We start from the raw sequence: 24770 nt of genomic DNA, 5'->3' as shown, positions 1-24770 counted from the left end.
ACAAAGAACGGGACATAAAAAGTCTGCACAGTGCGCAAAAGTTTAGAGGCAGCTGGTGCTATACAAAAGCTCTCGGGCTATCCCAGCAAGCTCCCACTAACAGTACCCTGGCACATTTGGGAATTAACACAGGGTAGAAACCATTTCTAATAAGCATTCTGCATGCAGAGTAAGACAATTTAATAGTATAGACACAGACAACAGCAAGATAGTTGGCTAGTGCTAGATCAGTCCTAAGCATATATGAGAACAGCTAATGCCATCTCAAGGGCTGTAGGATGAAGCTCCTTCTATTTGAGATACTGAAGACTTAATTTTGCCCTTTCATTGTAACCTACTCCTTCTCATTCAGGAGATCAGTCTTTTCAAGTGACAGAGGAAGATGACAAGGTAATGGGTTTGTATCCTCTTTATTTTTCTGTCTAGTGCCAAGAGCATTCACTCACACTCTGTTTCATCCTCCATCCACAGATGACTCAAATCCACACTTTCCTCTTTCCCAGGAGAGGAACCTAAATTGTTAATACAGACTGAAAACTCTCCTGTTCAAGCTGCAGTAGCTGTAACCTGGCAATGATTTGTTGCATTTGCTGTTTGAAAGATCGTCATATTCCAAACAGCAACAGCTAAGGTTTAGTTGCAAGGGAATACACTGTACACAGAATCAAGCCAAGATCCTGTAAGCATTTAGAAATGAATACAAGTACCCTATGTACACACATACAAGAACTTATATTTCATAGATGAGTTAAAATCTGCAGGATTTAGGTCACAGTTTGTGGTGCACTTCCAAGCCTTTAGAATAAGATGATGTACAAAATGATTATGTGATTATTAGATTAAGAAAGAATTGAAATGTCATTTTTTTTTTCCTAAGTAAGACACTTATGGTGAAATCCTGACATTACCAGAAGTCCAGAATGTCATCCATAATGAATTATAATATAAAATTACTGATATTTAGCATCCTGCAGCATAAGGCCATGATTAGAAATTATTTGCACTTGAACATCAATACTGCATAATATTTTTAAAATCACCTTATAGGTAAAGCACCTGAATCATCCATTAAAAGTGTCACTTCACTGTAACAGAAAATAATAGGAATTTTTCTAGTTAAATGTGCCTAGAATTAATCAAAAATTGTGCCCACACAGCCACAGATCTACTTGTTCTGCAACAAATATGTTCAGACTCATGCTAGGCACCGATCAAGATGCCAAAAGGGTGACTTTTAATCACTGCTGGAAATAAACAAACATCAAAAGAAAACCAATGCCCCAGACAGAAATAAACTTCATTGTGCTCATGTTCTTAAAGAGTCCTCTTGTGTCCTTACTAGGAAGTGAAAAGGAAAAACAGACAGCCAGTATCACAGTTAACCATTTGCCCTCATCAGGGGTCCTTATCATAAATATAGAGTGAGAAGATCTTATTCATGTGTCAAATATCAACATTATTCTATCCTTGAAGTGATATTATTACGTACAGGCATTTTAAACATGACTGGATAAATGGATTGCTAGAATATTGGTGCCCTAAACAGAATTTACACCCCAGAGAATCAGGAAAGGGGCATCAAAAGAGAAGGAAAAGATGGTAGGGCCACATGTACTTTTTTTGGTGCTCGGTAACATTCTGAGATCTTAATCTGCTTCTGTATAAATCCCACCATTGACTCCAGAATGACCAGAATCTGCTACAAGTAACACTAAAGTCAGATTCTTTGGCTAACGTCTCTGCTTCTTACAGTGGCAACATTTAAAAGGAACAGTTTATAGAGACATGCCACACAAACAGCTACTTGACTGTGCATCGTCAGTTCTACCACACACCACCTCCTATTGCTAGGGGTGTCTGAAATACACTGGGTGGGCAATACCCACCTCAAAAAAAAGAAAAAGTTAAATTCCCCATATCAACAGGAGCCTCAGCAGGTGCAACCGATGCTACATCATCTTCTCGCCCTCAAGCAACAAATATATCTGATGCCCTGGGACAGAAAGAGAAAGCCCGAAACATGAAACTTCAGAATGGGCATCTGGGTGGTATTACAGGTTGCAATACAAATTGCAGCAGCCCAAAGGCACATTTTCTCTGTCTGCTCTCTGGTCCATGTGACAATGCAGCCTACACATTTCCTTTGAATCCCAAGTTAGAACAAGACAGTAAAAGCATCAAGTGAACTACAGAAGGGAAAAAACACTGCTCTCACCTCATTTTTACTTTTTTCTCCCCCCGTTTTGTTTGTGGGTTTGTTTTGGGAGTTTGTTTGTTGTTTTTGTGGGTTTTTTTTCTCTTCTAGTGCTCAAGGGACAGTAATGCAATTATACATATATCAACACAGACAAAGCACCAGATAATTTCCCTGGTGCTAGGGAATAAAAAAAAAAACAATACGAAAAGTTTGTGATCTGTTAAAATTGTGTTAATAGGATGCACTTCAGTACCAAAGCACAGCATATTTAAGGACTATAGAAGAAATCCTAAAATAAGTTAAAGTTTTCCTCTTTTATTTCAGTAGGGAAAAAAAAAAAAATCTTTTTATAAACACACCACTATTCCTAATCCAGATCTTGTGCAATCCTCTGTTCTATTTGCTCAAGTTTTGAACAATATCTTGTTTTCCACCCATTCTTTCTTCTAACCAGTCCTATTTCCTAGTGCACCTACTCCAAAACTAGTACTTCCAAGAAAATTAATTGTGACAGCCATGGATAAAATCATGTTTTGTTTATATTTCAGGTACTAAACAGCTGCTACTAGATATTGCTACCAGATGTTCTAGAATTATATGCAACATTATGCTCAATTTTAACTTTTACAAAATTACAAGCTAATAAAAGATGACACTGCTGTAGTCAAATGATTTATTAAAGGAAAAACCATTAAGTTTCTTTTAAGCTTCACACCCTACTACCCCAAAAAACTTGTCATTATATACATCACTGAACAGATGCAAATGTCTGTACCATTTTGAGATTTCAATAGTATCCCATATACCAAATATATATCCAGATGCCTTTTGCTTTAACAGCCTCATGCACATCTGTCCATCTTAACCTGAATGCATGATGACTGTTCATTTCATGGTTAAACTACCTGCAAGATGACACAAGTCTGGGTTTCACACAGTTCATGTAAGGATCATCTTTTTCTGCCACGCAAATGAGCTTGTACACAGCTAAGGCGACATTTTACACATTGAAAGCACTTGGAATCTAAACACTGGGATTACTGAGTAACAGAACATACAAAAATTTGCGATGTTACATTCAATTTCATTTAGACACCTCACTTTCCAAATAATTTAAAAAGCTGGAACATTTGTTGTGGGATTTGGGGGGGGGGGGGGGGCGGGGGGGAGTGTTTAAATGAATATCCTGATGATAATCAAAGTACAGGCTTTATTTTGTACAAGCTCCCCAATTAAAGTCACAGAGCAGCACGCAATAGCCAACATAGCTAACAGCCTTTCCCATCCACAATCACAATAAACATAAGTAACATCAAACAGGAGTGACAGCCAGTAATTATAGAACTGAAAACTGTCGTGGATTCTTATGTACTAATGAAGCCAGGCACAAATATAGTAAATCTAAATACCTCCCTTCAATCTTCTAACAGGAAAATACACACATTAACTGGTCCACAGAGTATTTTAAAAGTTTGTATAAATCTGTGTCTAGGCAAGCAAATAAAATATTCCACCTAATTCTACCCTCACATGTAGCAGCAGAAGGTCCTCACCAAGTAAAGCAAATTACCACAACTTGAAGCTTGTAACAGAGCCCATTAGAGTCAAAGGCACTGTGAAAAAGTCCTCGAACTGTGTTCTTAATCAGGACCAAGTTCACTTAAGTCAGTGAAATCCCCCTGGCATATAATATGGAGAAAAACAAATACAAGTGCAGAGTGGCTCCAGCTTAATTTCAGCAGTTAAACAACTTATACTGGAGACAAGAATATATATGTATTACTTCATAAACTTCTTCTACTATAAGTACATAATTTAGAGAAAAAAAAAAATGAGCAAATGCCAGAAGGGAAAAGAAAAGGAGAAATAGTGAAGGAGATCAGCCAGAAACGATTGTTTATAACTTTAGATATCAGACCCTCAGTTAATGTATACTAGTCTAGCTCCACTGAGGTCGCAGTAGCCACACAATTTACACAGCTGAGCATCTGGCTCTAAATATTTAACTGCTCAAAATGCTAGTGTGCATCCTTGCGTAGCAGAGCTTCTCTGACTAATCACGCTAGAGGTAACCACATCTTAAGTGTGTAGTTCTAAATTGAGTAATATTACCATTAATAACAGTGCCTAATTAAGACATCTATAATGTTTTTAATGAGAAAAATTGAAAGTCCTTCTGGAATTTTTCCAGTCAAATTAATTCTGAGGACTTTAGACGTTATTACAAGTAATGTTACAGGAATGAAAATTAGGTCTAAATTAGGACATGTCACTGTATTTAAAAGAAGGAGAAAAAAGGAAGCACATTCCATTTCCCCCTTTATACACAATTCTCTGCTATAACATTGCACCACAGGGGAAAATAAAAACACCATTTTGTAGTCTGCTCTAAGTTGCTCTGCATATAGTTATACCTGATGCATCTCTAAGGACTGCACATATTTTAACACTTTGCTTTCAGGCTCTTTTTTAAACATCCCATCAGTATTCTCTCGGGAACAAGTATTTTCAGAATCTTAAAGTGACAACTCCTATGGCTTATACAGGCCCAAATCCTTTTGGCTATAATTCACATGAGTTATGATTGTCCAAATAAGAAACCCCTCAGTGAGGCTGCATGTTTAGGCAGGGAGCACTTGTGGTTAAAAATGAATAGGAAACTGTGTAGGAAGGAAAGAATCCATATTGTCCCGAACGATGTTCTTTAGGATAACAACCAGACATTTTAAAAGCTATCAAACCTGGCGAGCCTTTATTTGTACTTGTAATAGGCCAGTCCTTCAAACTACTCTGTGCACATTTCTGGCTCCCAGTTGCTGTTTCTTTATCATTGCTTTCACTGTAAGAATTCAGCAAGCATAAACCCACAAGTCTACTATGCAGCTGGACTAGGTTACTTTGAAGATATAAAGACACTCAATCCTTGCTCTTCAAAACAGCTTATTTAAGCACTTGCTTTCATACCAGTTATGCGAGTTTGAGTGTGTTCAAAAATACACAGATGTTCAAAACATAAGAGCAAAAGTCATGACTGTGTTCAATTGGATTTTATATGCACATATCAGACTCAGTTTAGAGGAACTTGAAGCCCAAATTGAGCTCAATTTTTTTTTTTTTTTTCTTTTTTTAAGTTCAGAAGCTTCAATCTTAAGGCATGAATTTAAGTTAAGAGAATAACGAGTTACAAACCAAGCATTACCTTTGGGAGTAAACAGAAACACAGCAGTGTGTGTTTCAGGCAGGTCAGCTAATTAGGTGGTTTGTCCTTAAGAACAGAGATTGCACAAAAGATGTTTTTTTAATGCATTGTACTAACACTGAGGATGTTGTCAGTGCTTAGATAATATTTTGAGTGGGCTTACAGCTTACAATGATTAGAGTAATGAGAACAGCAAGGACATTCAGATATATGCATGATCCCTAAAAGTTCAGGGAGGCTTATTCTCTTTCAAATCATACTTTTGTTTAAAAAAAATCCTAGCTTAATTGAATTATAAGGACTTGTCAGAGAACGAAAATCTGATTTTTATTATCTGTTAATACCACAAATATTAAAAGCAGCAAATAAACAAAATGCTTAACTGTTACTGATACTTAACAGATATACATCTTGGATTTTTAGAAACAACATCACAATCATTGTTCTCAAGTATAATACCAAAATGATGACACAGTTTAAAAATCAAGCATTTCTTTTTAAGGTCTTGCAATTCAAATGCTGCATAACCTAAAACATAGAAGTCTAAGAAAAAAGTGCTAGTATTGAACTAATGTATGCATATGGCTGCCATAATGCAAATTCATATTTAAATTGCATCACTCCTATTGGACAATATTACTTTGTTTCTTACCAAGTGTTCCACATACAGGAGAAATATTTGAATAGCTAATTCTTAACTATTAGGTTTAACCTCTAGTTTGAGTCATGCTATAAAAAAACCAAAAAAAATCCATTTGCAGTAGTCAGCTGCAAATTATTTGATGTAAGACTTCTAGCTAACATTTCACTGAGGACACTAAAGATTGTTATATGATATTTCTGGGCTGCACAGGATACTATACTACATAGAAAGGAGACCACCAACTTGGTCATGTGGGGAAGTTTGGGCAGATAACACTTCTCACTGTTTCCTTCCTCAGACCATCCCAGAGTAAGACTGCAAACAATGGCAAAGAGTGACTTACGTGGCAGTTTGAGCAGTCAGAGAAGAATTTAGTGTCTGCACCAATACTTCGCTAAAAGAGTTGTTGACTGAGCTCAGAAGTGGGTAGATGAACACATTATTCCAATGAAGGAGAAAACTGTAGTAATTTGTTCTTTCATGCAGAAGGGGAGAAGCATTCCTAGTAGACCACCTCCACTCTTTCTTTGATCACAGCTAACTGCAGACAGCACACAGAGAGAATAGGAACTTAATTCTTTCAACGAGTTTAAAGCATGACAGAAACATGGATCCCGCAATTGTGACATGTGCTACTGAGTTGTTTGACACTGCATCTCTAAGAATACCTACAATTTCGTTTCATAATTCCTCGAATGCCTTTGCACATTAACACCTATGAGGATGACAAAGGAGGATGAACTTGAAATGAAGGACAGCCTGATGACTTCTGAGAGTCTGTGCAAGACGGTTTATCCAGCAACGGTGAGAGGACTCCATTGTCCATCTGCCAGGACTCACATGGATGCTCATATAAAATACGTTTTTCAGCACCCGATTATCATGATTTAGAGGGCAGAGGGGATGAGGTATAGTAAATATAGGAGCAATAAGACAACTTATAATAAGAGAAATCTTTTCTGCTTTTATTTTCAGATTTGTAAGCACACAACTTGCTTTAAATGCTCACAAGCAAGATTTAATTTAAGTTGCCAAGCAAAGAAAATGACAGCGTACTCCTTAAGAAAAAAAAGAAACTCGGATGGGAAAAAGGAAAATATTCTTAAAAACCCATTGATCCTAATCTTATTTTACTTTTAGTAAAGCATTGATGTCAATGATGTATTTCAGATTATTTAACAAGAACAAAATGACAACAGTCAAGCTTCCCCTTCGGGTGAAGTCATTCTGTTAACTGCAATTCCCCAAGCACACTAAAAATACATCTTCATTGTGACAAGAAGACTGCAACATATCTTTAAGACAAGGATTAAATGCTGGCAGTAAGATGCACTGCAGAAATAGAGGGATGGATTTTTCATTAAGATACAAACTAGTTACTGTAATTAAAGTTTTAGTTCTAATAAATAGAAAGAGTGCAATACTCTTTCTAAGATCCCCCCTGAACAAGGCATGTTGTTCTGGGTTCTCAGTACCAGGGACAATGTGTACTGGTAGGTGATTTGGGGCTTCTGAGCTGTGACTGCATTGTACTTGTTAAAGTCTTCCTATAGGAATTTGCACAAGCTACTTTCTTGCTTTGTACTTTAGTTCTCCTTGCTCTTAAATGATATTATTCTCATAGAAGTCAGGAAAATAAGAATTAGAGATATAGTAGCATGCAGAAAGTGAGGTCCCTTCATTATGTAAGGTTATTCATAGCCCCCAGTGATGCAATTCTGCCTTGAAAGATACATCCACCAGGTGTTCTTAACTATAATAAATAGCTGTAAAAAGCAATTGAGAAGAGGCACTCTAAATATAGGTCATCTGTCTTTCCCCTGTATTTGCATTGCTCTCCAACTAAGGGCTTGGCTTCATGCAATTCCCATGCATCTCTGTATTCGCAAGAGGCAAGTGCCCCAACTTTAGTCAAATGACAAGAAGAGACAAGTGTCCAGCATCTCTCGAAAGTCAGCTCATCTGCCTCCGAGCTATGCTTTTAGTTATATCCTCAAAAGGACACAAAAGCTCATGGCTTAATTTCTCACCCTAACTGCTAACATCTTTTGACTAAGAACTTGTTTTTGTAGTTTTTTCATTTATCAGTTTCTACCATGCTGGAGCCAACATATCAAAATCCCTTACTGACTGGCCTCCAGCAGTCCATAAAAATCTTACAGTAAATCCTGCAGCTGGAGACATACTGCTGTACCTTGCTCAAAGCACTAGACAGCAAAAAGAAATAAATGGCTAGTGTAAGAAAGAGTATTAACTTAGTTCCACAGAGCATTCAGAGATTTTTTACTTTTGGTTTCATTTGGTTCATAAAGCAATTGAAAACTTTTGAAGTTCTCTGCAAAGCCGAGTTACTGTTCCCTGCCAGAAGACCCAGCTCTAGAGCAATTGGTCTGGGAGATATACTCAGAAACTCCAGAAACCCTGGAGATCCAACTCCAGGACAGTCTGTAGACAGTAACTGACCCCTCTCAAAGAAAACAGAGTTGCTTCTTTATGTTAGCTTTTTTTTTTTTAAATAGTACACTAAAGATTTCTCACTATGAGGTTTCAAAGCCCTTTGCAGATGAGGAAAATGAGGCAGAGGCATGCTCTTTAGATCTTAGGCACCTCTGAATAGCAGAAGCTCATCTTTCCAGTCATTGCACACACACAGGACAGAGTCATGAGTCCCCAGACTGATGCTGCAACTCAGATCTTGACACTAGTCAATTTGCAGACAGATACAGTAGGGCTCCTGGTTTCCAGTATACTTTCTTTACGTGTTACAAGCATAATGCAGCATTGAACACGTCAGGGACTACTCTTGGTGGCAAACAAAAGGTTAATGCTTTCCAAAGTGCAGTTACTCACAAGACCATTCTGACATTTCAGAAGTCAAGAGGAACTATTATTAGCTGTGTCTAATAATATTGCAAGTTCCCACCCATGGAATCTGTGTGCAACCCTCCGTTGAATTGGCAGCCTTTGGCATTATCACTGCCACATGATTTGAACCAGGCAAGTCTCAAAAACACTGCCATAGCACTGTGTAGCCAGCTTGAAAATATCTTCACTGCTCTAGGGAGATGAGTGATCCCTTTGGAATTGGTTTTTGGAACTGTAAACTAATGAATCACTAACAGCTTTAAAGTAGACAAAATGTATTGCAACACAGCATGTAGTGCTGCAGAACCGAAGGAAATCTGTTTACAGTGCTTCAACAGACACTTGAAATCAAGATGCTCAAGAAGGATGAGGCTGTTAAGAGAGAAGCAAAGCTCCAAGTGCTGTGAGCACAGTTATCCCTACCAGGGCCAGCAGCCATTCCCTGGTGCCAGGGGTGGGCTCTGACCCCCAGGCATGCTAGGCAAGCACAGCAAGGCAAGCCGCAGCTCAAGGGAGGATGTCCACATGGAAACAGGGCAAGGGACAGAGAAGAAACGACCTCTTCTCCTGGGCCTGTTGGTGCATGTGCTTCAGTATCAAGTACTGAGATCAGAAACTACTTCTGTCGTTCAGACACATTCACCACCTACATCCCCCCAGCCACAGCTGCCTGGAAACCTTGTCAGTAAGATTTATGCTATATTTGGTAATGGGACAAGGCTGACAGCAAACTTTGTGTTCAAGCCAAAGGTGAGCCTTATGCACGTGGCTGGTGGGAAAAGGCACTGCTTCACAGTTCAGATTCTTAATGAAGCAGCACTGTCTAAAGAGGTAAGTTAAAAAAAAAGTCCACAAAGAGTCTTCTGGGCAAGGGGAAGGCCAAAGCTCAAAACCTTCCTCAACCTAAGGACATTCAAAGCCACAGCTATTGCTTAAGAAAGCTCCCTGCCCTACTTTTGTCCAGCCAAAGCTAGGCTGTCACACAACTAAGATGCCTTGGGCCAGAAGGAGACTAAGTGAAAAGGAGCATAACTTTGAAGGGAACAGTTAAAACTAGATAGGATGGCAAGTTTGATGTACTAGTGCTGCTTATCCAGGGACTAATTATATATTTTACAGCAAAGAGTTACTAAATAAGACTGAATACCAAGGAATCCCTTCCTTGAAGGATGCTCGCTACCCATTAAACCGCAGTCACACTTTTTTGTCTCCCTCTCTTTTTAGTACTACATACCTTCCAGCAGCCCTGCTTCAGCAAGAAGCCTTGCCAATAGCACTGAACAAAACCAGAGAGATTCGTTTACAGGTGCTAAGGTAGGTAGCTGATCAGATAGGCCACCGATTCACAACAAATGTATGGAAGAAGGGCAAATTAAAAGACACACTGATTATTATTTAAGCGGATTGCTCAAGATTTGCTATTAATGAAATTCATTTAACCACAGCCACAGAAGGCGACTACACAGTGAACCAGGAAATAAGAAAGGGGGATGAGACGGGAAAAACATTTCTCCCTGCTGCGCTGGACTTGGCCAGCATATGACAGGCAACAGGGTAGTACAAATAAATCAAGGAGAGGCTATTGTTTACAGTTAAGCAGCTTCAGACCCAAAAACCATCTAAATTCCAATGCACCAACTGCAAAGTAGTTTTAGAAATACCAAAAATAATTGTAGCAATACCAGATCAGAGCCCTACCCCAGGTGCTACATAGCCTTCCCTCCCTTCCCCAAAGAGGTTTAAGAGAAAAATTTACCCTGATCACTTCATTCAAAACCTACCCCTACCCCCAGAGCTTGGCACAAAATTCTGCACAACATGTACATCTCTAGCTTGCAGGCTGGGAGAGATGTACTATTTGTACTTCCTTTGCTTTTAAAGCAAAGGAATGTGCTCACAAATCAACAACAGTTTTATGAGGAAAAGGAGGGAGGATCTTCAGTTCCCATCATATTTGGAACCATATCCAGAACCACACGTATTCCCCAGGAGCAGTCATGACATGGGGAGCGGCAGCGTGACAGGCCTGGCATGCCCTGACTCAGCCACACTGCTATTTAAAAACCCCAGCTCTCCTAGGAGGGGTTAACTCAGGGCAAGGCTGAACCCTGCAGTAAGCCCACTGCAGTGCTAACTGAACAGGGGTATTTACACCATACAGCACCCTTGGATTACTCGCTTTTTAAAGTTGGTCACAGCAGTATTAGGAGGTGGCTGCATCCAAGCTAACTAAGGCTGTAGGATTTTGGCAGAAACTTTCCACAAGTGCCTGAGCCTTACTTCTGTATTGGTACTACTTATTTAAAGTGACAGTTGCAGTGATACTTTACACTTGAAATACAGACTCCTGCCCATCAGGCAGGTGAACCAAGACCAGCATGCCAATTATACAAGAATAGCTTATCAAACAGTAAAGATTTTGGGATGCAGCAGACCTGAACTACAGGCCAACCCCTGGACTAGAGAAATCAAAGTTGACTTGAACCTCTACTCCAATGTCAGGCCAAGTCACACACGCTGTCCTGGGAATAGCAGGTATAAGACAGTAGATCTCAGGCCTAGAAGCGTCTGTGCTACCCAGGCTCCCAAGGCAGAAATAAGAATGCTAGTTTGCTTGCGGTCGTTACACACGTACAAGGAAAAACTGCAAAGTAACTATTTTTCTATTTTTGTTTTCTTTTCACTGTTTTGAAAGGTCAAATATATTTGCCCTCTGCTGTGTTCTCTTTATCAGTGCTTAAACTCAAGCACTGCCAGATGAATCTGAGTCGTGCAAACATCCCAGAAATACAGCGTCAGAAGTAGATCCATCGTACATGAATTGTATGCTCAGTTGTCAGGGGGCTGTTTCTGTTTTAAGCATGGAAGAACCTGCAGAAAACTAACAGCTAGTTTGCAAATGTGCCTGAAGTCAGGTTCTCTTCCCTTTAATCTTTGCTCTTCAGCTGGCCTCTAAGAGATGTCAGAAAATAAGAGAAAGGGGATAAACCTGTGAAATTATATATTAGCAAAAGTGATAGGGGGAGGGAAATCACAACATCTGACAAAACTTTGGAGCATTTATCTCTCATAACAGCTGGCCCTTAATACTCATTTCAGCAAGACATTGCCTAGCTTTTCCTCGTATCTGGCTTGCTTCATATTTATTGCTGGAAATCCATAACAGAGTTGTACTTCCCCTCCCAGGTTCTCTGGGCCTTTCCTACCTTTCCATTTTCTCTGGGACATACTCACTTCCACCAGTATGCAGTTAAAAAGTAGGCTTGTGTTACACAGAGGATGTGTGAGAAACCACCTTTCCAATATACATAGAAATCTTTTCAAGACAGTTAAAAAAGTGACGTGCAAACAGTTTCAAAAGAAACTGCAATGTGCTTTCCTGCAATGAAGGCTGCTTTCACCTCACATCTTATACCCACTTTGTCCTCTGTTCTCTCCTTTGCCATTCCCTCCCCAGCCAACTAGTCAATTAGGGGAACGTATCTCCTAAGCAGTAACAAGTTTCCTAAAGCATCAGTAGAATGGATTTAATGATCATGAACACAATAATGTCAAAGCAGCAGACAGAGATAAATATTGTCCATTAAGACATACAGCAAATGATAATAAAAAAGTCCCAGCAAAACATAAAACGTAGAAGAGAGGAGAGTTCTGTGGCTGGACAGCTAATGAGTGCTGGAAACAGATACAGAGTTTTACAAAGGATTAAATTTCCTGCCTCTCAAACCAGCATGCCGAGGCACGCACAAATGTGCGTATAACAGAGTAAAGTACTGCTGTTTCCTGAAGCCAACAACTTCAGATCCAGATATGAGCAAGAGCTCTGGATATGAGTGTCAGCTACCAGGTAAGATTGCATGTAAAGGAAGATGTGGAAATCAAGCAGAATCAGACTAGATTCTGTGCTCCATTCCTATACACAACCTGTTACCTGTATCGCAAATATAAAAAGGCTGCTTTCCAAATCCTAACAACTGGAAAATGTTACAGGATATTGAATACAATTTTGTTTTTCTTTTTCTCTTGGTTTTGTTTTCCCTTCCATTTTTGTGTGTTAAGGTTTGATCTTCTTTCTTGTATTGCTCAGTCAGCCAAGGAAAGGGACAAGAAATCCAGCAGCTGGATGAAATCCAGCATGTTTATTACTAAATAACTATCCCAGCACTTCTGGCTCTAAGAAATCAGCAACTTAAAACCATTAACAGGGCGGACAAATTAAATTCTTTTCCACATATGCAGATAGAACTAGACTGCCTTAGGGGACTAGGGAGAAAGGAATAGGGTAATATGAACATACCAAGAAACGCACAAGATTTGGGCCAGACACATGAATACCAATAGTACAATGCTTATTGTTGCCTACCACATTAGCTAAAGATTACAATTTAACACTGCACTAACTCTAGGCAATCTGCAGATCACCCAGTGAAAATAACCAGGACCTATGTAAAATGTCAAGGAATGTGACTCCTTATGTGTGTCTGGTTTTCCTCATGCTGCAGGAAAATCCACATCATTGTCTCATCTATCACCAAAAGAAAAACCATCTATAAGCACCAAGAACAGGGATGGACTTTCCAAAAGGGCGTACTGAAGCCCATCTAAGAGAAGTTAAAACACAGTAGTAAAAAGTATTCATCCTTCCCCCCAAAACTAGAAGTTCTGGAACAAAGTTTGAGTAGAAAAACTAAAAGCACTCAGACTATCTGAATTTTTTGAGCAGATGAAGTAGAACAAAGGGAAAAGTAATTTGAACAAGGAAATTACAGGAATGCTGATGCTTCCAGTCAGCCTGGAGGTAAGGCAGGGAGAACCACTTGTGCTGTGCATGATTGCTTTTTCTTCCTTCATATCCCAGCTAGACGCCACAAACACAGAGCATACAGAAATCAGAAGTCAAGAACAAGTTGGAAAAACAATTTTGTTCAGGTTCAACATGAGTTATGGCAGACAACCAAGTCAGTTTCTATTTTAGCCAAACTCTTTCAGCCACCCATAATCAATGTTTAGTTCCCATGCACAGCAAGAAACAGGTTCTGTGCTTGTGCACCTTTGACTCATGAAAGAACAAAAGCTTTGAAAATTGTATTCTCATGAAGCAAGTGTAAGAAGACTGAATTCTCATTTCAGAGGGACATAACCATATAGGAAGAGGCAGCTGTTCCACAAAGTCAGAGATTATCTTTCAATAGTCCAAACAAGTCTACAGATTCTCATGTTTCAGGCTTGTAAAAAATGGTCCGTCCACGCATCATCGTCCTCCCTAGAAATTTAAACATTTTGGTGCATCTCACTAACAATGACACTTCAGGACAGCAACATCACACTTCCAGAAGCTTGACATAGGAATGGAACAGCCATGACCAGGCAGCTCACCTCCTACCACAGGTGCCCAAGCTTGGTAGCTCTGCCTCCTCTAATCTGAGGAAAGGAAGGAAAGTGCAAACTTTTACCAGTGAACAGACAGTGTGGGAAATATGCCATTGAGACTATGTCTCACGCTGCAGTGGAAAAATCCCGCACCTCTCCCCTACCCAAGCACTGGAAGCATAATTCGTTGTATGTTATCTGCCCCTGTCTTCTACCCCAAACTGTTTTGGCCTCAAATACTGAGAGTATATTATAGCGCTGCCAGCCTCATCCTCCTCCTCTGCTCCAACTGATCATTTTCCCAGCAGCCATCACATAAACACCAGTTACAAGCAAGTACACTCCATTTTCCTTATGCCTAAAAGAACTCTGTGCAGTTATGATTAGCCAAACATTTTCTCTTCTTAGTTTCCTCTATATGCAAAATACTAGCTGTATAGAGATAGGCAGTTTTTTTGGCAAATCATAACTAATTATATTCTTGAAAGTTGAGCGGCATTATTAAAATAGTACTACATACACCAGTTTCTGATTGGCCTAAAGACTGAATTTATTCTGGGCTCCCTCCAATCAGAATTAATCTTTCTATAGTACAATGAACTGTCACTACTGAATCAACACCAGCAGCAAAAGTGATAGCAGCCTACATCATTACTCAACTAAGATAATAGAACTAAAGTCATTGAAAAAGGCAGATGTTGGAGGCTGTCTCCCATTTCAGAATAATGTTCCTGTCGTAACTCAGCATTTATTTTAGGGAAGCAAGGATAAATTCATTACCATTTGCAGGGTGCTCAGATATAATAGTAATAGAAACCGTGTAAGCCTCCCAATACGTACACAGTAGAAATGCACATGGCATTGATACTAACCATCCTTCACCTAGATAACGCAAAGCGAGGCAATGCAATCAATTCATGTCCACCGGAGACCTGCTCCCATATTAGTGTGAGCAACAGTGTTTTGCTATTGCAAACTCAGAAAACCAAAGTTGAGAGATGTGCAAGACCAGAAGTCATTTCCACAAGATACAAAAGTTTCATGATTTATTCCCAGCACCCTTACCTTATTTCCTGGTAACACATTGTATCTGAAATTATCATCTAAAGAGCTGCTGTTTTGTCAGATTGCAATAATCAATATCCTCACTGCACAGAACGCCACACTTCTGCATTGATAACTAAACTGCATAGATCCAACAATTAGGGAAAACTATTGATGACATTTAAAACTGAAGATTGTATTCTTCTTTATCCTTTTTAAATGAGATCTTTTAATTAAAAGCATTAGAAGAAAATGACTCCAAAAATAGAAGCAAATGTCAGATCCTTATCTATTTCTGAACAGTAGTGTTAAGTGGGTGCAAAAAGGCATACTCCCCACTACTGCTAGGCTTTAATGACCATCCTTACATCTTTGTCCCATTGAATAATGTCTCCTGCAATGTTATTGCCACATATCAAGGAGAGGTGATCAAATATGGCCCTAACTACCTTAGCGTTCAGGTCAGAGCTGTATATCAGTAAATTAATAGGATTATCGATACTCATAAATCAAGATTTATGGAGTTCAGAGTCCAGATAGTTCAATCAAATCATGAATTGTGAAAATGAAAGACATTTTGGAAAAGAAAATAAAACCACTGAGCCTGACACACAGTACAACCTTCAGGTAGCAGGCTAATACACATGCCCAGAAATCAAAACCTGATTTTTATGTATTGTCCTATTTTAAGTTAATTCTTATTATCTTTACCCACAGGTTTTTCATTTTGCATTTCACCTGAGTAAGAATGGTAGATAATACCCATGACTTCCTGGCATTTGCAAGACCAGTTATCTTACCTTAGCAGAAGGTCAAACTGAACACCTTTTAATTTGGCCAGTTATCTAACTATGCTGATCAGCTCAAACCTGCAGCTGAGATATCCATTGCTGCTGCATAGCACAGTGGGAGTTGCTCTGACAGAGCTCTGAAACAATAGGTTTAATGGGGAGGGAAATGCCCATCCAATTCTAGTGGCTAATTCCATCTCCTTTCACTTAGAGAGCAAAGTACCAGATGCTCTAGATTTCCTGATTTGTCAGCTATAGAGCAGTGCTATGTTCAGCTCTCAGATTTTGATATAGCTGTTTGTTGTCTGATAAAATGTGGTTCCTCAGGGAAAACAGAGGGCTGTCTCTAGAGAAATGTATAAATACACCTTATTTGGCAGTAGGGGAACTCAAAGCCAGCAAGTTTGTCTATGGGAAAATGCAAGACCTTGGGAACACTGTTCCCAGGGTTTTCTCTGTTCCCAAGCAGTTACCAACAGTTGGCTCAAAGTTAAATGTAATAGACACACTTCAAAGACCATCTTACATCAAGAAAACTCTAATAGGCTGGGAAAGTGGCAACTTTACATGATTTTCCCCCTGCCTCCATACTTGTATGCTGTCTATACAAGCTATGGATCATACTCCTAATTTATGCATGCTGGGATAGCTCCCTGGTGGATCCAGATGAATTTACAGCAGCTTAGAATTTCTGCCTTTACACAGTGACTCCATGGACAGCTGCCAGCTTTTATTTTACTCTTATGGGTTCAAAAATCCCCTATGTTTGACTCTGAGACTCTTCTTTAAAGACAGTTTGCACAGAAACCTTTCTTGCAATTCCATGTTATGCCAAGACAATGAAAAGAAATAGATTAAGTGTCTATAAAGTAGATGAGCCGATTATAAGCATGATAACTATGTTGTAACATGCTTTTTTGCTCCATAGCAATTCAAACAAAATTCAATGTGCTAACAGTTTTCTGGATTGATTTGAAGCAATATGAAAAGTTATTCATCCTCTTTCTACCTCTCCCACAGATGTGTTACTATCCATGTGGCAGACAGCCATTAATGTATAGAATCAATACTCCCCCAGCTGTGTTTCCAGCAGAGTTTGCCAACTTTGCCCTGGAGCAGATGAGGAGCACTTACACTTAGCATAGCTCAGGGGAGGAAAAGGAGGTAACCTTCGACAGTAGTCTTCAGCACACAAGTAGTAATAGCTGAGAAAAGCTTACAGGTATACATTTGCAAATGAGCATCTCATATCCTAAATTCAAATTGTTTGTATACATATTTCTTTGCATACAGTCATATTAACAGTGCGGTGACAGCTTAATGGCCTAGAACCCATGGTTTTCAACATTTTGAGTCCTTGTTACACACAAGTACCACAAGGTCCATCTGCTGTGATTACTCATTTGCCAAAAACTTCTTCAAAGTTTTAGAAACGCACTTTCTGTCTGTACTCCTACTAACACAGCCTTCATACACGCAAGAATTATTTGCTGTTCATTACATACCAGACTGCAAAGTCCTTGGGAATTAAATATTAGCTTAGAAATATATACATTGCCATTACCAATAAGGAATTAAACATTAGTTGTTCGCAGCAAGAGAACAAAAGAGTTTAGACTGAAAGAGATAGCTATTCTTAGGTTTTTTTTAAAATGATAGTTTTGGGAGTAGAACGTTTATCAAAATGGAGTCTGAGGAACCTTAAGCAATAAAAATCTTATTCATTCCAGAGAGCTGCATATGGGTGCCCATATGAGACACTTCAAAAGCTTGAAGGTGGATGTTCCGTTCCCTAAAAACAAGGCCCATAAAGATACCAAGTTAGACGTCCATACATGGATATTCATAGATATGAGAAGTTATTTAAACACCTTAATCAGCTTTTCCAAGTGGTTAGAGATACTGATAAACTGCTGTGTGCTGAAAAGATTCACCCCACCCTTAATAGTTCATATTTATTTTAGTCTGTTCTTAGAACTGTTTTAACCGGCTCCATCAAACCAAATCTTATATTCCTCCTTTTTTCTTTAGCCAAGAAAATTAATGGTGCAAAACAGTAGAATATTGGATAAGTTACTAGTGGAATGAGTTCCCTTCATACAAAACAGTAAGGCTTTCAAAGAATTAGATTCTTCCATTTGACAGAGAATACAGGCCACATCACAACACTGAAAAAAAAAAACAGCAGTGGGCAAATTTCCAAGACATTTGAATAATGAAACAGTGGTTAATAAAGCAAGTCTTATTTTTCACTCCTTTTTGGCATTTAATATCCTACTGATTTGTATACACTAACATTGTGCTAGCTGCAGGACACATGAAGTGACAGAAAAAACTGTGTCTCCATCTGGGCTGGTCCCATCCATCTGGTGATTAGGGCAGGGCACAGTGCAACCATATGGCGATGATCAAGAACCCACTAATATCATCCAGAGTTAACTGGGAAGAGCTATAGCCCATTTAGTCTCCTAAGGATGATAAATCCCTCTCATTCTCTCTCTCCTCCCCAGTGGACATGGTAGATTTGTCTTTTTGCCTGCACAGATGAAGCTTTGCTGGTTAGAATACTAGTGATACACAAAAAAGTGAATTTGGTGCTTGGATCCATCAAAGATGGAATGAAGAAATTATTTCCATGAAACAATTAAAAAAAATCCATTAACCTGACATTTCTGTCTTGAGTACCAAATGAAGCCCCCCTCCTCCTGGAAGGTTTATGCTGGCATAGGACCTCTGAAACCAGAGGCCAAAATCCTGACACACAGCACATGGGTATAACCCAGCAGCTGCAGATAAGAGTTTGACTCCAGCAGTGATGCAGGAAAAGTATAACAGTAACAGCTCTGCTACTTAGCCTGCCCGGACATACAAATAGAATGGGAAGAGCCTACTTATCTAACAACAAACAGGAAGAAAATGAAAGGCAGAACTTCATGTCTTCTTGAACAGGCACCACTGTTGCCATCTACATAGTTCTAATAGCTCCTGTTGCACTGGTCTATTAAGATACCTTTTAGAAATACTCATTTCCTAGCTGACAAGTCACTAAAAATGAAGTCAATAACCCCCAATGGATCATGGCACAAAGATATTGCATGTACTAGAATAACCATTTTCAATTTTTGATCATCAGAAACAGAAACCAAGTCCCAACATATTGCCTGAGCTACATCTTAAATTGAAAGATAGAGTCTCAAGTGGTACACAACAAAGTGGGTTTAATTGTAATGCCATAACTCTAGCAGCATTTTCATGATCAGTTTCCACTCATGTAACAAATCCCCCTTGTTTAGCAGTAAGGAGTCTGGTCAAGTCCTGTATAGGAATATCTTTAAAAGGTTAAGAGCTGTTGCCTAAAGTCATACTAATTCACCAGGGGCCACCCTTCCCTCCAAGGCAACATTTGACAAATAGCACAGCATGACTGCTAGAATGGCTCTGTGTTTTGGGAGGCATCACCTTTTGAATGAGATATGCAAGTGGAAGATCTTTTTGGCTACATAACCAAAAACGATGGCCTGAAACTGTCAGGAGTAAGTATCAGCCTGCTCACAAGATGCTCATCAGTACAAATAATTATACATAATAATTGGCAATTGAGTTTCTCTAACATATTAAAGCATTTTTAGAACTCAGATATATCACAAGAGATATAGGACTTTCTCTCTAAAATTCTCAATAAGCAGTCTTAAACAAAATAAGACCTACAGCAAAAAGATACAACATGGAAATGCTTGGTCAGAATTTGAACATAATCTTTAATGTTATATCAACAGAGTTTGTGTGGGCAAGATTTTTCTTTTTTCCTGAAGCTTATAAGTTTCTTTTTCTTTTAATACATGGATGCTGACTTTCAAGCTGTGCATGGAGCCCTCTTCTGGAGAGATTTGAAAAAAAAAAAAGCTTAAGAATGCAGCAGTGTGGGCTATGCATTTGGGGAAAGAGTTTTAGGACTAATTTTCACTATTCACTATAATGACAAGCTCGTGACATCTATACTTTTTTTCCAATTGACTTAGTTGCAACCCAGTGAAACATGACAGTTATTGTTAAAGCTATCAAAAAAATTTTTTTTCCTCATCTTGTAAGCTTTACTTACAAATATTACGTTGATTAATCTGTCTGCATGAAATGCATAACATACAAAAGCAAGCCGGTGAACAACTTTTGTTTTAAAACAAATATTTTGTGTATAGGCCTTAGAAAATATCCTTTGAGAAAAATGTAAAAACCACTCTGATTTGATAGATTTAAAAATCTGTATGTATTTACTGCTTACTGTACAGTGTATAGTGAACTGCACAAGCTACCAGAGTACACTTAGTTTTTATTGTCACTTCAGATCAATAAAGCTGTATAGTATAGATATGCTTTCTAGTTTTAAAGGTGATCCTGAATTAATGAATTACTAGAAACATATCTTCCTCAGCTATTCCAGCTGATGTTCCATTTTCCTCTTGGTGAAAACAGGACAAACAAGTTTGTAGTAGTGTAGACTAAATCTTTGCAAAAGAAAAAAATTCATTTATCTCCCACCTGTTTAGCACAACATACATACTTACTTAAGTATGTTTACAAACATACTTAATGGGCTGAAAGAGCAATTCCCCATCCTCACCCTTTTAATGCCTCAAAAGGTAATTTTTTTGTAATATTTAACAAATGCAGTTGAATTGGATGCAGACCAAGAAAACACAAATACTAGTTTTAGAAGTGATCTTTTAATTAAAAATAAACCTTTTTTCAGTTCACGTTCTTATGAATATAAGAATTTCCTCAAACTTCTTTCTACACTGTAAACTTTGCTATCATTACTTTGAAACAAAGTTATTCCTATCTTCTACTTCCACAGAAAGTATTGAATTACTAGATTGCTATTGCTTAGAAACCATTTTATCAAAATTGAGGTTTGCAGGTTCCACTAGAATTGTTTTATATGAGACATTATTGCTACTGCTAAGGGAGAAAAAAGAAAACTTAAGAAAAAAATCTCAAAATGTGTTACAACCACTACACAGCCAGATGGCTGCATTTGTTTAATACGTTGTTTCTCACATTCTTCTGTTTACTTTTCTTGTCATATCAAAGTTGTGCATGTGGTGTGTCAAAGAGAAAAGCCAAACAGCATTTCAGTAATTCCCTTTTCCTTCCCTAGCATGCTATCACCGTCAGTTCACACTTTAACCTGCCAATATTCAACAACCTTACACCTGAAGACAGATTTATGTACACTTCCTTATTATATTCTAATTCATTCCCTAATTCATTAACTCTTAGACATGATCTATAAAGTAAATTTGGAGAGGTGTTAAATCACCAGGTAGAGACATTGCCAGATAAACTACATATGCTAATAAAGAAGGTGGGGTGCAGTTTAAGCACTTAAATACAAAGCAATGCTAAGGCACCACAAGCTCAGCCCTGCAGTATATTCGAGCTCATCTCAGCCCAACAAGAGAAGAAACTCTGAAGTTGTTGAAAGTTATCAGTAAAGTGCACAGTTGTTTTCAGAATCGGGTGTTCTGCACCTTGTCAGATTTTAAGTGGTTACTGATGTTAAAAAAATGCCAGCTATGTGGTTTAATAGACCTTAGAAGTCTTTTCTCCTCTATCATAAACATACTGCTTTTCCTACAAGGGACCGCTAAAGAAAATCCAAACTCAAGCTGGTTAATTCAGTAGTGTGCTAAAGAAGATGTACAAAAAAAGGACTGAAAAGACAGAGAACAGCAAGTAAACCGCAGTCCAGATGGCAGGTCTCAAGCCCAAGGCGAGGGAGCACCAGCTCAGTATATCCTCAGATTACCTTTACACCGTCTGTGCCCTCTCCCCCCAGCCCCTCTGCTCCCTGACCATTGCCTCCCACTGGCAGCTTTGCCAGCCCAGCTGCATGCCCAGGCTGGATCTCAGCCCACTTTGACAACTTCTCCTCCCCAGGAGACCTTTGGGCATCCCCAGCCCACCAGAGAGCCCTCCCCAGGAGCAGCAGCTTGCCCACTCTCTGCAGCCAGTCTCAGCAGAGCTGGCAAGCTGCCCACTGGCCAGCCCTCCTACACAGTCCACAGAGCCTCAGTCCAAGCTGTTAGGGAGGCCCTGCAAGAAACTCTGAGTATATCCCCGGCACATGCTGCTCTGGCTCCTCAAACTCATCCTTCACCAGTGCATTCAGGCACCATACCTATGGCCCAAAGCAGCTGCTTTCATTTGTTACACTCCCTGAAGCAGGACTGTTATCCTGAACCCACCCAAATGCCTATGTGCTTGCTCACATGAGTTCCCAGTCACGGAGTCTCCTACCGCCGCGTAACTTCAGCCACCCACGTTAATGCTTTTACTCTTTCTCAGGGTAAGCCAGGACCCAAATATCCTAGCCTTGACCCACAGCATATATGCATTCAGTTCACCCTATTGCTTCCTACTTACACACTCTTGATGTATCTCCTCTCAGCAATAAAGCTCTCCCAACAGCGATCCCTCACCATTTTTCTCCTTATTAACTCCCTATTTTGAAAAAGCAGACTAAATGCCTGCTGGAGATTGCAGGCAGGAGTGCACAGACTCAGTGTCCCGAGCACTAGTTTGATGCTCTAAAACCTACCAACCCCCTAAGGGTTAACAAAACCACTCCGTTGCAAGTCAAAAAGGAATTAACTTTTATCTCTACTCAGTGCACAGGACGCCAGTGCCACTGTCACTAAATGCAAGAGTTTACAAAGCTCCTAAGACAAAAGAAGGAAGGATGCATTTAAGCTGGACAACAACAAAGGATTTTCAAACCTCCACAGAGCTTCCAAAAAGTGAGCCCCGTAACAGCAGCAAGAGGAAAAGAGAGCAACCAGAAGGTATTGAGAAGTCAAAGCCCAGCGAGTCCCTTTGCTTTGACAGACAGCAGCAGCAGTGTTTTTAAGGCTGGGTGTTTTTTCCTCTGCTTTCTGGCAGAGGGGGATCTATTACGTTTAATAAGAGAAAGGCTACATAGCAAGTCACTAACAGAGTATTACAATCTATCAAGAGAGTACGGGGAAGGGAACCTTTGGCAAGGTCTGATTTTATTTTTACTCCATATTCCCCCTCCTCTTTTTTTTTTTTAAGAAGCAATAAATAATGTGAGCTGCCTATAATAGCCTATAAGCCTACTACCCGGCAAAAGCCACAGAGAAAAGAGGCAAATCAAAGTTGCAGCATTTGATATGACAGAAAATACTGCTGCTGCAGCTGCTACCGAGACACTTGAAAGATTCCCCCCACCACCCTTCCTGAAGGGAAACAAAAAATGCTATATATCACACAGCAAATTTGTTGTAATTGTAAATCAAGGAACTACGAGATTCTACATTCCTAGCAACTGGCTTACAGCACAGATCTTGCATCTTTCAATAGTAATTCAAGCAATGTATAATCACTCAGAAATCAGACCTGAATTACAAATACTTTCAAATCCAAATGCACAGGAGCAGGAAGGTGAAAGAAAACAAGGAAAAAACACACATTTCTTACCTGGGACAGCAGAAAGGACAGAGTAAGTTGAGTTTTGTGCTGCATTTTGCCAGACTAGAAGGTACCAGAGGCTTTTTCATTCATGCACTCGGCTGCACTGAGCATATTTTCACTGTGAAACAGCCTTTGAGAAGAGACTCTGCCTTGAGAGCCAGCCAACTTCCCAAATAGATCAGCAGCATCATCACTAAAGCATTGGATAGAGTCTGATGACCAGAACCAATGGCTTTACAAGGATGATTTCTTCACAAAGCATCCCCATTTTGCATCACACATATTGGGCAAGCACCTCTCACAAACACAGCACCTTTAGAAAGCATTTTGCTTTGGTGTATTTGTGTGTTTAGTTTCAGTCTAACAAATCATGCCTTACAGATCTCAATAGTATTTTCCCTTTTAGAGAATGGAATTGCACAGAGAGAAATAAGAGCAACTCTGAGCACCACTGCAAAGAGATTCTCTTTATTAAAATGTTAATAAGGTATGCTTTATTTTCAATAAATCAAAAAAATGACCACTGCAGTTTTAGTTACTTCCAAGCCTTAGAAGAACACAGTGAAATTTTTCAGTGCAGCAGAAATACAGATTATATTTTGTGTTTTCCCCTCAATCTCACAAATCACAATGAAGACAGATCAATTCTAGCCTGCAGAAAAAAAATCCATCATAAGGCAATAGATTTTATTAACTGCTCAGGTAATGGCAGAACTGGCTTTTGATTCAACGAACTTGAATCAATCTAGGACAAAGTTTGGAAGGTGCATGCCCTTCAATTACAAAAACTTTTCCCGTTTGGAAGAGGGGACCCGATGTTTCAAGAACCTGCTTTCTCTGGATTGGTTATGTTGCAACCCAACAAGTAATACCAGGCAGATGGACCAAGGATTTTGAACAAATTCCCCCATCTGTATTTGCAGCTCCACCTCTCTTGCCACTCCCCATTACCACAACGGTCCAGTCCTTCTTTGACTTGTCTCCTTGCAGTCACCAGGGTTATTTAGCAGTACCCTTCCCCCATTTTCAGTAGGGTCAAAAGTCTCCTCAGCTCTTGTGACTGATGCTTTTCCCTTGCTTGTGCATCCAGCAGAGCCAGCTGCCACCGCTTTCTGCTCTGCCCCACCACAGGTGGCTGCTGCACCAGTGGAGACGAGCAGAGGCATGCAG

General features: G+C 39.4%; 1 protein-coding gene across 1 annotated transcript in view; it reads right to left on the bottom strand.

Moving 5' to 3' along the window:
* CDH13 (cadherin 13) overlaps window positions 1–23771 on the bottom strand; it is a 512113-nt gene extending 488342 nt beyond the window's left edge. The window contains exon 1 of the mRNA XM_075161497.1: window positions 23607–23771. Coding sequence (XP_075017598.1) covers window positions 23607–23651 — 45 coding nt within the window. The 5' untranslated portion in view covers window positions 23652–23771. The remainder of the gene's footprint in view (window positions 1–23606) is intronic.
* Between the last annotated feature and the right edge of the window lie 999 nt (window positions 23772–24770).

Source organism: Calonectris borealis, chromosome 12, assembly GCF_964195595.1.
Source record: "Calonectris borealis chromosome 12, bCalBor7.hap1.2, whole genome shotgun sequence".
Classification (NCBI taxonomy): domain Eukaryota; kingdom Metazoa; phylum Chordata; class Aves; order Procellariiformes; family Procellariidae; genus Calonectris; species Calonectris borealis.
This window is presented reverse-complemented; position numbering and strand designations above follow the sequence as displayed.